Source organism: Chlorocebus sabaeus, chromosome 9, assembly GCF_047675955.1.
Source record: "Chlorocebus sabaeus isolate Y175 chromosome 9, mChlSab1.0.hap1, whole genome shotgun sequence".
Lineage (NCBI taxonomy): Eukaryota > Metazoa > Chordata > Mammalia > Primates > Cercopithecidae > Chlorocebus > Chlorocebus sabaeus.
In genome coordinates this window covers 135676023-135689309 of record NC_132912.1, presented here as the reverse complement: position 1 = coordinate 135689309, position 13287 = coordinate 135676023, and the positions used below count along the sequence as shown (strand labels likewise).

Here is a 13287-nt window from a genome sequence, read left to right as displayed (position 1 = left end):
ACCCCCGATCCACCATGTCCTTTGGGGTCAGGCCTCTAGGCTGAGTCCAGCTGTGGCCTCATGAGGACCGTTCTTTGGCCAGATCCAGGGCCCAGCTTTCGCGGGCGCAGAGGCCCTGTCGGTTTCCCTTTACTCTGGGGTTGCCTCCTCCCTGTGCCTGCCCGTGCCTGCTGCTGACCACTGGGCAGAGCCTGTGTGCCATTGCCCTGCCGGAGATGATGTGGAGGACCCCAGCCTGTGCCAGCCCCGCCCAGGGGAAGACCGAGGGGTGAGGAGGGCTCAGGAGCTGGGGGTGGACTCGGGACAGCCCCACTCAGGCAATGGGTGAGGCCCAGGTGCATGTTGAAGTTTGACCACTGAGCCCTTCCAGAGCCCCTCGACAAAGCCCCCCAGGCTCCTGGCCGCCTCTCCACGGGAAGCACGTCCCCAGGACAGCAGCACTGCCCCACCAGCCAGTCGCACTCATGGAGGTTGCGGCCCCAGGGGGCCTTCGATGCGCCGAGGCCATTTGTCACAGGAAAGACGGTGGATTCCAGGTGTGGACCCGAGGCTGGCGCCGCCCAGGAGCAGAAGGAGCCAAGGAAACCGCATGTGCAGACGCGGCCTCGGGGAGCGGGCAGTGCAGGGGCAGGTAGCAGATACCTCAGGAGACAGCCCTGGCACCCTCACCTCCCTGGGACACGAGACCCGTCTGTGAGATGGTGGTCCCTGGCCCGGTTAGCATTCTGAGTTAACTGTGACTTCTGAATTCAGAGAAATCAGGTTGAGAATTCCTGCTAGGATCCAAGAGCCATTTACGCCATTTGTCTAAGGATCTCCGGAAAGTCACAGGCAGCCTCGGAAGTGCATCCTGGGCTCCTCTGCATTCGATCACCGCTGAGGATGGATGGAGGACGACGCCGTGGGCACCAGGAGGAAGGCGGGTTGGCAAGACAGCAGTCAGGTGGAGAAGGACAGCGCCACTGTCCCAGGCACCAGCCGTGCCCTGCAGATGGCACCACAATGCCCGGCTCCAGACACGAGCCGAGAATGCGTCATGACTGACAAGATGCTTTGAACGCCATAGCACTGTCGCTGTGTCCGCTCGTAGTGGGTACCCACGGGTGGGTCTGCAGGATCACTTCTGCTGTGAAGAGCGCCTGTGTTCCAGGATGTCAGGCCACGTGTGGCCTCGAGGGGCCACCACTGGACCCAGGCATCAGTGGCGGTGTGTCCTGCTCTGCCCTCGAAGCTCCAGTGTCCTCTGCTCCTGCTCAGGGGAGCTAAGTGGCTGGCACTGGGCTTGGTGCTACTCCTGGGGGTGGAGAAGGGGTTGTGCCACGTGGCCCCTCCTCCCATCCTCAACCAACGCTGCTGTCAGCAGACAACAGGACCAGCGGGAGGGGGAGGTACTCACGGTGTCTACAGAGTCAGGGGACGGCCAGAGTGTGAGATGCCAGGTCCTGGTGGCCCGGCCAGCACTCTGGGCGAGCCTCCGTGCCTCTGGGGCCTCGGTTTCCCCATCTGTAAAGCTTAGGGCTGGACTAGAGGGTCAACTGGAAGGCCCGAGCCCTTCCTGGCCTGACGTCCAAGCGTCCACAGGGAGATGCGAAAGGGAGGGAGGACTGCTTCGCAGAGACCTCAGAGCTGCTCCCTCCAGGGCTTTCCCAGCACAAAGTTCCCTCGGCTGCCTCCCACCCACCCCCATCCTTGCCTTCTCCATGTAAACCCACATTCTTAGAAGTGGCAGGCACCAGGTTGCTCACTGGCCTGTGACCTCTGCCCGCCCTTAGGCAGCTCATCCTGAGGACTGGCCTCGGGCATGCATTCCAGATGGAACAGGAGGGAGTGGATGCTTCCCACTGGCCATTCCCAGGGCCCCAGAGCCCGAGGGCCTCAGCCCTGTGGGGTCCAAGCCAGGCCCAGTGCGTGGCCACGGTCAGGTCCCAAGCCCAAGGCAGTCTCCAGAGTTTGCCCTGTGGCCTAGAGGGGGTTCCTGGCTGAGAGTCCCAGGAAAGCACTCATCCATGGGGTGGGGACGAGCGTCCTTCTGTGGCTGGCCAGCACCGGGGAGGCTTCGAGGCGGGTAAAGGTGGGAGCAGGCGTCCTCAGCAAGCCGGGCTGTGACACAGAATCCAAGTGTCTCGGTGCCAGTGGAATTCCAAACCGACACAGCCCACAGACCTCAAACAACCGACACACCCCACAGACCTCAAACAACTGACACAGCCCACAGACCTCAAATAACCGACACACCCCACAGACCTCAAGTAACCAACACACCCCACAGACCTCAAATAACCGACACACCCCACAGACCTCAAACAACCGACACACCCCACAGACCTCAAGTAACCGACACACCCCACAGACCTCAAACAACCGACACAGCCCTCAGACCTCAAATAACCGACACACCCCACAGACCTCAAATAACTGACATGGCCCTCGGACCTCAAATAACCCACTCAACTTACAGGCTTCAAATAGCAGACACAGCCCACAGACCTCAAATAACCGACACACCCCACAGACCTCAAATAACCGACACCCCACAGACGTCAAGTAACCAACACACCCCACAGACCTCAAACAACCGACACACCCCACAGACCTCAAATAACTGACATGGCCCTCGGACCTCAAATAACCCACTCAACTTACAGGCTTCAAATAGCAGACACAGCCCACAGACCTCAAATAACCGACACACCCCACAGACCTCAAATAACCGACACAGCTTGGTGCACTTGACCAGAAAGGGTGGGCAGATTGCAAAATTAGGATGTAATTACTCTTTGCTGAATGGGGAATTCGCCCCCGAGCACCTGTGAAATCATAAAAGTTCTGCTTGTTTCTGGAGTGGCTTCCCTTTGGCTGGCAGTGGGAGCAGAAAATGTGGAAAGTTCAGTCTATTTAGAGGCCCTTCCTCAAAGTGGGCTGGCCAGCAGGATTAGGAGGGAGGTGCCCATGGTGGGCAAATGGTATGGAGGGATTAAGAGAAGAGGCACCCATGGCGGGCAGGTGGCCAGCGAGATTAGGAGGGGAGGTGCCCATGGCAGGCATGTGGCTTGGCACGATTAGGAGGGGAGGTGCCCGTGGTGGGCAGGAGGCCCAGCCTACCCAAAACCTCCCCAGTTCAGCCACATTTCCACTTAAAGGATGCAGAAACAACCCTTCAGTGGGCTCTGCTCACATCCGAGCAGGTGCTTGGGGACCGGGGATCACTGAATTATCCAGTAGCACCTGCGTCCAGGGCCCCAGGCAGACATCACTCTGTGGCAAAGGGACTGGGCAGGAAACTAAAGACAAGGAAGGGGAAGGGGCTGAATAGAGGTCAAAACGGAATTCTGGAAAATAACAAATCTGGATTGTGAGATCTGGGTGTAGAGGAAGCAGGCTAATCGTTCAGACACGGGCATCAGGCTGCTGGCTCCTGTTTTGTGTAGAAAGGATCAGCTCAGGGTACATCATATTTGCTCTTATTCTTTTTCTTCCAGTATTTCTTTATATTTCTTACCGAATCTCTCTCTCAGCCTTTCTTTCTTCTCACCCATATAGTTAGAAACGGTGGATTCAAGAACATTCGACCCTGTGCAGCCCGGTGTTGCTCTGCAGAAGGGCCAGCTCCGGGGCCGTGGCAGGGGCCTGGATCAGTGGCTTTCAACACATTCCCCCCGTCCCTGCCTGATAAGGCTGCTCTACAGGGATGTAGCACTACAGCAGCCTGGGCTGTTTGCATGAACCTTGAGACTGATGGCGGCACCTGCCTTCCCGCCGGAGTGTGAGGATCCGTAGCTGTGGCCAGTGGAGCTGGCAGAGCACACAGGAGTGACCCGTCCCAGCAAGAACCCAGAGCTTGAGCCTGAGCGGCCTCCTGGGCAGAAGTGCGGAGCACTTTGCTGCGTTTTGCTGCTGGAGGAAGGAGCAGGCTCTGTGTGGGTCCTCCCCACCTGCCGTCTCCCGGGAGAACTTTGGAGTCTCGGTCTCTGCCGGACGCCTTTTCCCTCGCTGACCCTGTGGTGGATCCTTCTGTGGAGACAAACCACACCCAGAAACGCTGCCACTGCTGAGTCCTGGGTCCTTCCAGCCCCTCCCTGAGTGTGCAGAGGCTGTGGGGCCTGACACCGCTTGACGGGCAGTGTGCTGCTCACCCACGCGTCAGAACAAATACGAAACTGATTGCTTTCCATCGACACATCCAGCCCAGTTGAGCATGGAGGCAATTTCACACATATTTCCTACATCCCTGACGTTTGTCTCTTTCTGGTTTCAACATTTAACCAGGAGGGGCTGGATGCCAAGCCTGGAGAATACGAAGCAGGAGGGACCTTCCCGTCATTGTCATCTAGGGGAGGAGAGGTCAGGGGACAGTTGCTCTGCAATAGTTGGTGGGCACCAGGCAGAGGGTCAGGGGTCTCACCTAAGAGGAAGCTGAGGTGCAGGGAGGAGACTGGAGTGGAGATGGGAGGTGCCCATCCCACTGGAAGGACTGACCCTCAGTGCCCAAAGGGCAGGCGAGGCCAGGAAGGGGCAGATAGGAAGCTCTGAGCCAGAGCTGAGCAGCAATGGGGGGTCTGGGGGGTGGTCGTGGGGGCAGGTAGTCAGGCTTCCAGCCGGGGAGAAAAAGTATCCAGGTGGTGTGGAGGTGGCAGAGCAGGAGGCTGAGAAAAGGGCACGGAGGCCCGCTGGGGTCAGGGCAGTCCACAGAGCAGGAAAAATGAGGTCCAGGGAGTGGGGCTGGGAGAGGAGGAGGGACAGGAGAGGTGGGGAAGACTCCTGGGCCTGGAGGTGTGGCCTCCTCTGGGAAAGCAGGTAGAGAGTTTGGCACAATGTCCACCACCCAGACACGAATGCTGGGACAGCAGTGCCGGCTGCTGGCTGCAAAGACATTGGGGGTGGAGCTGGTTCCATGGAGGACGAGAGGTGAAGGGTGGGGCTGGTTCCATGGAGGACGAGAGGTGAGGGGGTGGAGCTGGTTCCATGGAGGACGAGAGGTGAAGGGGTGGAGCTGGGGCCATGGAGGCTATGAGGGGAGGGGGTGGGGCTGGTTCCATGGAGGACGAGAGGGGAGGGGGTGGAGCTGCTTCCATGGAGGACGAGAGGTGAGGGGGTGGAGCTGCTTCCATGGAGGACGAGAGGTGAGGGGGTGGGGCTGGGGCCATGGAGGACGGGAGGTGAGGGGGTGGGGCTGCTTCCATGGAGGCTATGAGGGGAGGGGGTGGGGCTGGTTCCACGGAGGACGAGAGGTGAGGGGGTGGGGCTGCTTCCATGGAGGACGAGAGGTGAGGGGGTGGGGCTGGGGCCATGGAGGACGAGAGGTGAGGGGGTGGGGCTGCTTCCATGGAGGACATGAGGGGAGGGGGTGGGGCTGCTTCCATGGAGGCTATGAGGGGAGGGGGTGGGGCTGGGGCCATGGAGGACATGAGGGGAAGGGTGGAGCTGGGACCAAACGGAGCTGGTTCCCTTGTGGGACTGAGGGAGGAGTGGAGCTGGGGCCACATGCACACAGTGTCAGCTGTCTTGGGATATCTGAGGGAGGCAACAGGAGGCTGTGGCCAATGTGTGTGGTGGTCAGGACTGGTGCGCAGACTGCAGTGGTGTTTTCGGGACAGAGTCCAGTGTCTAGAATCTCAAGAGTATTGGGGGGTGACAGTGGCCACCATGTTGGTCGAAGGTGAGGGCTTGAATCCAAGGAGACGCCACTGCGAGGGCTTGGGTTGCTGAGCCAGTGCCTGTGTGGGCCTGGGGGGTCCTGTGTCCAACACCTCAGTCTCCTCCCAGCCAAGCTGCTTCCTTCTCCCCTTCTGGCACCCCTCCCTACTTCCTTCTCCACAGAGTCACCCTAGCCCCACTTAGCAGTGCCAAGAGTCCATGGACTCCTCGGTTGAGGCTGCATCTGTGCTTCCCCTAAACTCCCTCCTGCAAGGCCGAGGGTGGCACTTCCATCGGCCGAAGGCTCATTCCAGGTTCTGTGTGGTTTCTCACCCACAGGAGGCCCCAAGGCAGAGCTCTGGGGCCAGGGAACAGACTCACACTTAACCTACAACCACACTTGCACTGAAGACACCAGCAGGGCAGCAGGTCTTGCACACTCCCAGGTGTGCTCAGGGAGGTCTGTGTGACGTCTGGTCCAGGCCTAACCTTGAGGCACTCCCTGGCCCCTCGTGCCCACACCCGCTCCACTCCTCACACGTGGAGAAAGGGAAGAAGGCTGGCCTGGCCAGGGCAGGCCACACAGCAGGATGCACAGGGTCACCCACTCCCTCCTACCCCTCTGCTGTACCCAAATCACAAGGAAGAAATGAAACAATGTTTTTCATCATTGTAATGAAGATCTCCTTACAGAGACAAGCTCCCCAAAACCATGCTGCTTTGATCGAGCAGGGATTCCCTTCATTCAGCTTGACACTAACAGTTGCAGCACAATTTTAGGGTGTTTTTTTCCCCTGACTATCTAGACATCTGTGAGAATTAAACAGCATACTTTTAAACAACCAGTGGGCCAGAGAAGAAATCACAAGGAAAAGTAGAAGTGACACTGTGGAGATAAGTGAAACAAAATACCCCATGAGATAACTCAGGGATGCAGGAAAAGTAGCACACAGAGGAAAATTCATAGCCATGAACATCCACATAAGAAAAAGGAGCTCAAGTCAACCATCTGATTTTACACCATAAGAAACCTGAAAAGAGAAGAGCAAGCTAAATCCAACGCTAATGGAAGAAAGGAAGTAATAAAGACCAGAGTGGAGATAAATAAAATAGACAACAGAAAAATGAAGACCATCAGTGAAACTCAAACTGACTCTTTAAACAGATCAAGAAAATTGGCAGACCTTTAGCTAGATTGACAAGTAAAAAAAAGAGAGACTCATATTGTATTGGAAGTTGTAGCCAGCACAACTAGGCAAGAAAAAATATAAAGCCCTCCAGACTGTAAGGGAAGAAGTAGAACTATCCCTGTGTACAGATGACGTGATAATTATATACACAGGAAATACTAAAGAATTAACAAAACACCAACTAGAGCCAATAAAGGAACTTAGCAAAGCTGTAGGACACGAGGTTGGCACACAGAAATCAGTTGTGTTTTGTTCATAAGCAAATGAACAATCCAAAAAGATAATTAAGAAAAGAATCCCATTTATAATAACATCAAGAGAATAAAATCCTTGGGAGAAAATGCAGCCAAGGAGGCGCAAGACGCGTGCACTGGAAACGGCAAAGCTTTGCTGGAAGAAATTACAGAGTTAAACAAAAGGAAACACGTCCCGTGCTCACGGGTTGGAAGGCGTAGTGCTTCTTAACGCGGCCTTCAGATGTAGCTGTGACTCCAGTGACGCTCAGAGGGGGCGTGGCCCCGATAAACACTGCCCAGGAGCCCGTGATGGCCACTCTGAGCCGCGGGGGTGAGACTGTGTGCAGAGACATGACCTGCACTTTATCTGAGTGTCTTTGGCCTCGACGGCCTTCCCCCAGGAAGTGTGCTGCACATTCTGTGGGACGTCCATCCACTCGCCCAGGCCTCACCTCAACAGGATCTGGGATGGGTGTCTGCCACAGTGTCCCCAGTGTGGGGAAGCCAGCATCTGGTGACTGCTGCCCTTCCTGGGGGCTCTCCAGTCCCCTGTGCCCTGAGGCCAGGCTGTGCCCACCCTGTGCACCCTCCTTGGCCCAGAGCCGCTGTGCTGGGGACGCCCACAGGGATCCGTGTGGGTGGATGCAGATGACCAGATCCTGGCATGGCAGGAGCTGAGGAGACCAGAGGGACCCATCCTGGTGGGGCTGCTGGGCAGGGGCCCAGGCAGGGCTGCAGCTCGGGCCTGGAAAAGGGTCTCCAAAGGTTCCTAGGAGCTGGGGGCTGTGTGTGACTCATTCAGTCGGAAAGGGCCTCACCGGCTGCGATGCTGCTGGAATTTGGAGAAAACACTGTGTGAATGGAGGGGAGTGATGGGCCTGGGACCAAAGCAGGGAAGCTGCAGCCAGCAAGGGCTCCAGCGCCCCCCAAATCCAAGGCACCCCCCTTGGGCTCCAGTCCTGCCGCCCTCGCCCTGGTTTGGGCTTCAGACCACACACCCGTCAGGCCACTGCCCCTCTGCAGGCCCAGGGCGGTTCTGAGGGTCTGACTGTGCAGTACCTCCTAACTGGGGTGGCAGAGGGTGCCCCCAAATCTCTCCACACAGGCCCACATGCGTGGGGGGCTCGTCCTCATCCTGGGACCACGGGGAGATGAGATCAGGTGAATCACCATCTAGAAAGTGGCAGAATCCTGCGCGGAGCCCAGGCTTGTGTTGTCATAGTAACAAGGGCCACACTCCTGCATGACGGGAGAGGTGGACGGTGGCTGTGACCTTGGCCATGGGGCCCCTGCTGTGCCACAGAAGCTTCTGGCTTCTTGCTGCTGGGCCTCCCTGGACTGGCCCCTCCACTCCTTGACCTCACCCTGACCAGAGGGCAGGTTCCTGCCCACGGAGTCCAACCCCTGCAGAGTTGGAGGTCTTGGGGGGTGTCCGCCCCCTCTGTCGACCAGGCTGTCTTGTGGAGAGGGGAGGTCTCACGCAGAGGTGGGGCATGCCCCATGCTCACGGACACCAGTGCGGCAACGTTTGACGTGGCTGTATCTTCCCTGGACTTTGAAGGTTTGGTTTCCACGAAGTCAAGCAGAGGCGGCCGCTGCACGTGGCAAACCCTGGCTGTGGGCCTTCAGGATGGCGAGGGCTTTCTCAAAACGTCGGCGGCTCCAGAGCGTCCTCTGAGTTCACACAGCCGCTTCTCGGGGACGGCCGTTTTCTCGTTACTTCTCGTTAACACTTGCAGAGCTGGGCCGGCGGGCGGCGGGCACACACGGCTCCTTCATGCGCAGCAGCTGAGACTCGGCCCCTGTCCATGTGAGTGGGAGCTGGCGGTGCTGCCCCGTCCCGGCGGAGGCTCAGGCAGGGAGTGCTGTGGGTCTTCTTTTCAGAGGGCAGGATGGGAACAGCCAGAGAAGGTGTGGGCAACATGCTGCCTGGAGAGGTGTCCACACCCTTCCCTCCCAGACTGCAAGATTCTTGGAACTCAGGAACCAAATTTCTGTTGGGTGATAATGTGTGGGCCAGGGAACGGGGCTGGGGAGGCAGGGCCGCTGGGAAGGGCCTCTCTGAGGAGGTTTCCTGGTGGAGGAGGGGGAGGTGAGAAGAGGCTCTGGGCCAGGGCCTGGAGGGCTGATCGTGAGCCCCTCTGGGGTGTGGGGAGAAAGGCTCCGCTCCAGCCTGCTGGTCTCCCTGAGGAGGTGACGCCCAGTCTCCCAGCACAGTCTCCCAGCAGCCCCAGGCCCGGCCACGGACAGGGCAGGCCCTCAGCGAAGTCCAAGCTAACACCACCCACCACTCCCGAGTCTGCACCTGCCTCAGGGGTGCACAGGCCGAGCCCTAACCAGGCACCTGGGGAGCGGCTGGGGAGACAGAGTGACCAGGCAGGCCAGTAACCAAGGAACACAGCTGGAACACGGCACCATGTGGACTCCCCCTGCCACAATGTCAAGACCTTTCTGTACAGAGGAAGGGGGCCCAGAGGGCAGGGGGTGGAGGATGGGGGTCTCCAGGCAGCCCCAGGAGGAACAGCAGTCGCCTCAGCGCCGTGGCCGCAAGCAGGGCCTTGCCGTCGCTGGGCCCGCCGGTCAGTGCCGAGGCCCGGGCCCGCTGGCCCCCCAGCACCTGGACAAACGCACGGCTCTGTGGTGCGCACTGGCAGACGGCAGACAGAAGAGTGCCAGGGTGCTCCACGGCTGCCAGCCTGGTCTTCAAAACCAGGCAGCTCTTCCATCAATTACAGATGAGGAAATGCATTTTGAGAGTGATTTATAAACCCAGGGGACTTGGGGCCTCCCTGGCAGGAGAGGCAAGATAATGAAACCCTACCTCCCCAGCCCCTACCAGCGGCAGAAGCACCACCCAGCCCTGGTTGCTAAGTGGCAACGTGTCTGCGTGGATCTGAAAATCAAACAGTGTCAGAAAATGCTCCGGGTGGAAGTGAGCCCTGTTTACCGAGACAACACAGGACGTGGCTGTATCTGCCTTGAAATGAATTCTTCAGACGGTTTTGGACGGGACAGTGCCGGACAGCCCTTCCGAGGAAGCAGGTGTCCGTGCACCAGCAGGAAAAACATCTCACACGCAACTGGACGAATGTCCTCCAAGACCCCCGGGGACCGCCGGCCTCAGAGCAGCCTCTGGCAGGGGTGCCTCACACAGGGCGCTGCTCCGGGCAAACCGAAGGTGCCCAAGGCAGGCTTTCAGGGAGCCTCAGGGAACCCCAGAGGATGGGCCAGGTAGGCACCCAAGGCCACGAGGCCACACTCTGAGCCTGGCTGTCGCCGACTGAGTGTTTGGAATTAGTCTCAGTTCAGAAAAGGAAACACCGAAGGCGCTGGAACTCCCTGGCGAGCTCCGCGGCCCCATCGCAGCTGCGGCCAGACCCCTGTCTAAAGCAGCTGCCCGGGCTCCCTGACCCGGCTTTTTCCTGCTGGTGCAGAGGAGCTTCTGCCGCCGCCTAGACGTGGACGCCCGGGTTTCCCTGGCTCTGGACTGAGGGAGGGAGGGAGAGAGGGAGGTCTGCGCCCGTGCCATCATGGGCTGTTTCCACCCCCAGGCAGGCCCATGGCTCCCACCAAGGCCACGGTGAATTCGCGGCCTGGGGATGGATGGGGACCAAGAGCTGGTGTAGGCCGCGGGTGGGGGCGAGTGTCCCATCCCAGCACCCGGGCCTCACACAGCAGAGATGGGAGGTGCTGGGAACTAGGGGACCACACCTGCCTCCTGGTCCGAAAGGCCCAGGCCCGGGCCACCTTGAAATGAGTGCCTGAGCATGTGAGGTTTTCCCCCACCAACAGTCAGCTGCCTGATGTTACGGAGACCATGAAGCCGAAGCCAAAACCACCCAGAGCCCATTTCCCCGGCGTGGCTGCCCTGCGGGGCACAGAGGGTCTCGTGCCAGCAATTCTGCAGCACAGGAGGCTCGTCCAGCCCCAGCACACGCCAGCCCCAGACCAGCTGGGCTCCAGCCGCAGATGTGGAGGGCAGGGCACCGCCTGCCTCAGACCCCACCCGGGACCCTCCACCCTCTGGGCCCCCTCCGCCTCACCCCCAGTGACCGTCGCCCCTCCCCTCCAGCACACTGCCCCACCCCCAGCTCCTTCGCCTGCTCTCCACCCTCCCTGGGAACACTGACCCTCCCCCACGGACCGGATCGTCCTCAGGCCTTGGTGGCCTGGCGAGGAGGTTTGCCAAGACCCAGAAGGCGCATGCAGTGTCCAGGGCCCAGGTGGCAGGGCCTCGCGCCCATGTGCACTCAGTACCTGAGCAGGGGCTGCCTGGGGTACGGCGGCTGGTCTGCGTCCAGGCACAGAGGGGCCTTCTTGGTCACCTGCTTGTAGATGTTCCTGGCGGTCACTCCTATCCACAGCATGGTGGACAGCGTGGAATAGTGCAGCACGATGCCCACCTGTGGGGGAGCAGCGGTCAGCCAGGCCCTCGGTGGGCACCCACCCCCCAGAGCCCAGCAGCCCCGGCCCGGGCTTGCGGCTTCAAGAATGAGAGCAGCAGGCAGCCAGGAGCGTCTGTATCCCAGGGCAGACGGCGGCCACCCCACAGCCGCCCGGGAGTCACAGGGAGACGCCGAGCTGCAGAGACCCTTGAACGGCTCGACTTTGCTCCCCTTCCGCACAGAGACGGGAGCAGGGAGTCCGTGGGGACCAATGGTTCTGTGCACTCACACGCCCCTGCATGCACAACCCACTGTGGTCCCTGTGGCCCAGGCACGGGACCCTGCGAGCTGCAGACCCACGTCCCCTGAGCTCAGACCTGGACAGGTGTCCACCAAGGGAGAGGAGGTGAAGTCCTCCGGGGGGTCACGCCAGGATGCTCTTACTGTGAATAGGATGAGCCCCCCATGGGGACGCATTCGTGTGACCCTGCAGGTCGCCGTTCCTCATTGCTATGGAGACTTCCTGCGTTAGTTGATTACCAGGGCCACGCTGCTACCTTTAGAGTAATAACCTGACATTTTGAAATGACAGGTAAAATACTGCTATAATTGGAAAGGACATAAATGTTTAAGGAATATAGAGATTCGCCGCATAAAGCTAACGTCGCACCATTATGATGATTTATCAGATCCAGAGCTCCATTTTCACTTCTAAGGAGGCTCTGCAATAATTGATGAGAACACTGTGGGGTGGGCTGGAAAGATCGGACGGCCACGTCTGCAGTTTCAGATGAGCTCCCTGCGTGCCGCTGGTGGCAGGAGACACAGCAGGCCCCGGGGGCTCCACCCTTTCCCCTGGCCTGGCATGTCCCATCCCCGTGCCCAGGCCTCGTGCAGCCTGGTGGAAACCGGGGCACCATGTGGAGGAGTGGGACAGAGGCCCCACAGCTGGGCCTCGGGTTCTTTCTTTCAAGGAAGCAGCCGCGGGGCTGTCATTGTCACTGCCTGGGGCACTGAGGAGGATGGCAGAGCCGGCCCTGCCCCTTGTCTGTCTGGGCTGAGCCTCACCCAGGCCGTGTGCATTTGGGGATCATGAGAAGGTGTAAGCGGCAGAGCTCAGAGTCCCCGACACCGACTTCAGGCTGGACAGGTGGGGAGGCTGCAGGGAAGCCATCGGCGTCCCACAGTGCTCCACAGCCGGCCCACCCCGCCAGACCCAGGGCCAGCGCCCGTCTCTGTTGACGATGTCACTCAGCCTGCGAACGGGCTTGTGGCCATCTCTCTGTCGCCATAGCAACCGTCCGTCCTCTCCAGCCATCCAGAGCCTGGGCTTCACTCAGTGCCGGGCTGTGGCCCTGGTGGGTGGGGCAGGCGGGCAGGAAGGTGGGTGTGACAAGCGTGAGGCGGGTAGGGGGCCAGGCAGACCGGGCACCACTGGCCCACGTGTGGGCAGGTCGGGCTCCAAGTCTAGTTTTTACTAGACCCTCAGGTCTTCTTCCTCCAGCCGGTGGTGGCTGAATTTTCCTCCTTATCCAGAGGCTGCGAATGTGGAACCGGCCTGGCCTCAGTGTTAGATCAGTGAGAAAGCTTCTGTTCACGTCACAGAGCACAGGGGAAGACAGTGCATCGGGGGCTCGGAGAACGTTGCCTTGTGAGCTTCCTGAGTGGTTCTGGGGCTGCAGCCACTGCAGCCCCTGCCTCCGCTTCCCCAGCCTGGCGTCACGCGTCCGGCAGGCATCTCCCACCCCCGGCTGCTCCCACGGTTTGTCTTCCACACTTGCTTCCTGTCCTGGAATGCGGCTCCACAGTGAGCCATGTGGGCTTGTCTCTGGCAGTGCCCTA

At 59.6% G+C, this 13287-nt stretch overlaps 1 protein-coding gene across 2 annotated transcripts in view; it reads right to left on the bottom strand.

Annotated features, from left to right (window-relative positions):
• Window positions 1–13287, bottom strand: part of ADGRA1 (adhesion G protein-coupled receptor A1) — a 41958-nt gene that overhangs the window by 15346 nt on the left and 13325 nt on the right. For both annotated transcript variants that reach the window (XM_073019482.1, XM_073019483.1), the window contains one exon: window positions 11318–11463. In XM_073019482.1, the coding sequence (XP_072875583.1) occupies window positions 11318–11463 (146 nt within the window). The remainder of the gene's footprint in view (window positions 1–11317; window positions 11464–13287) is intronic.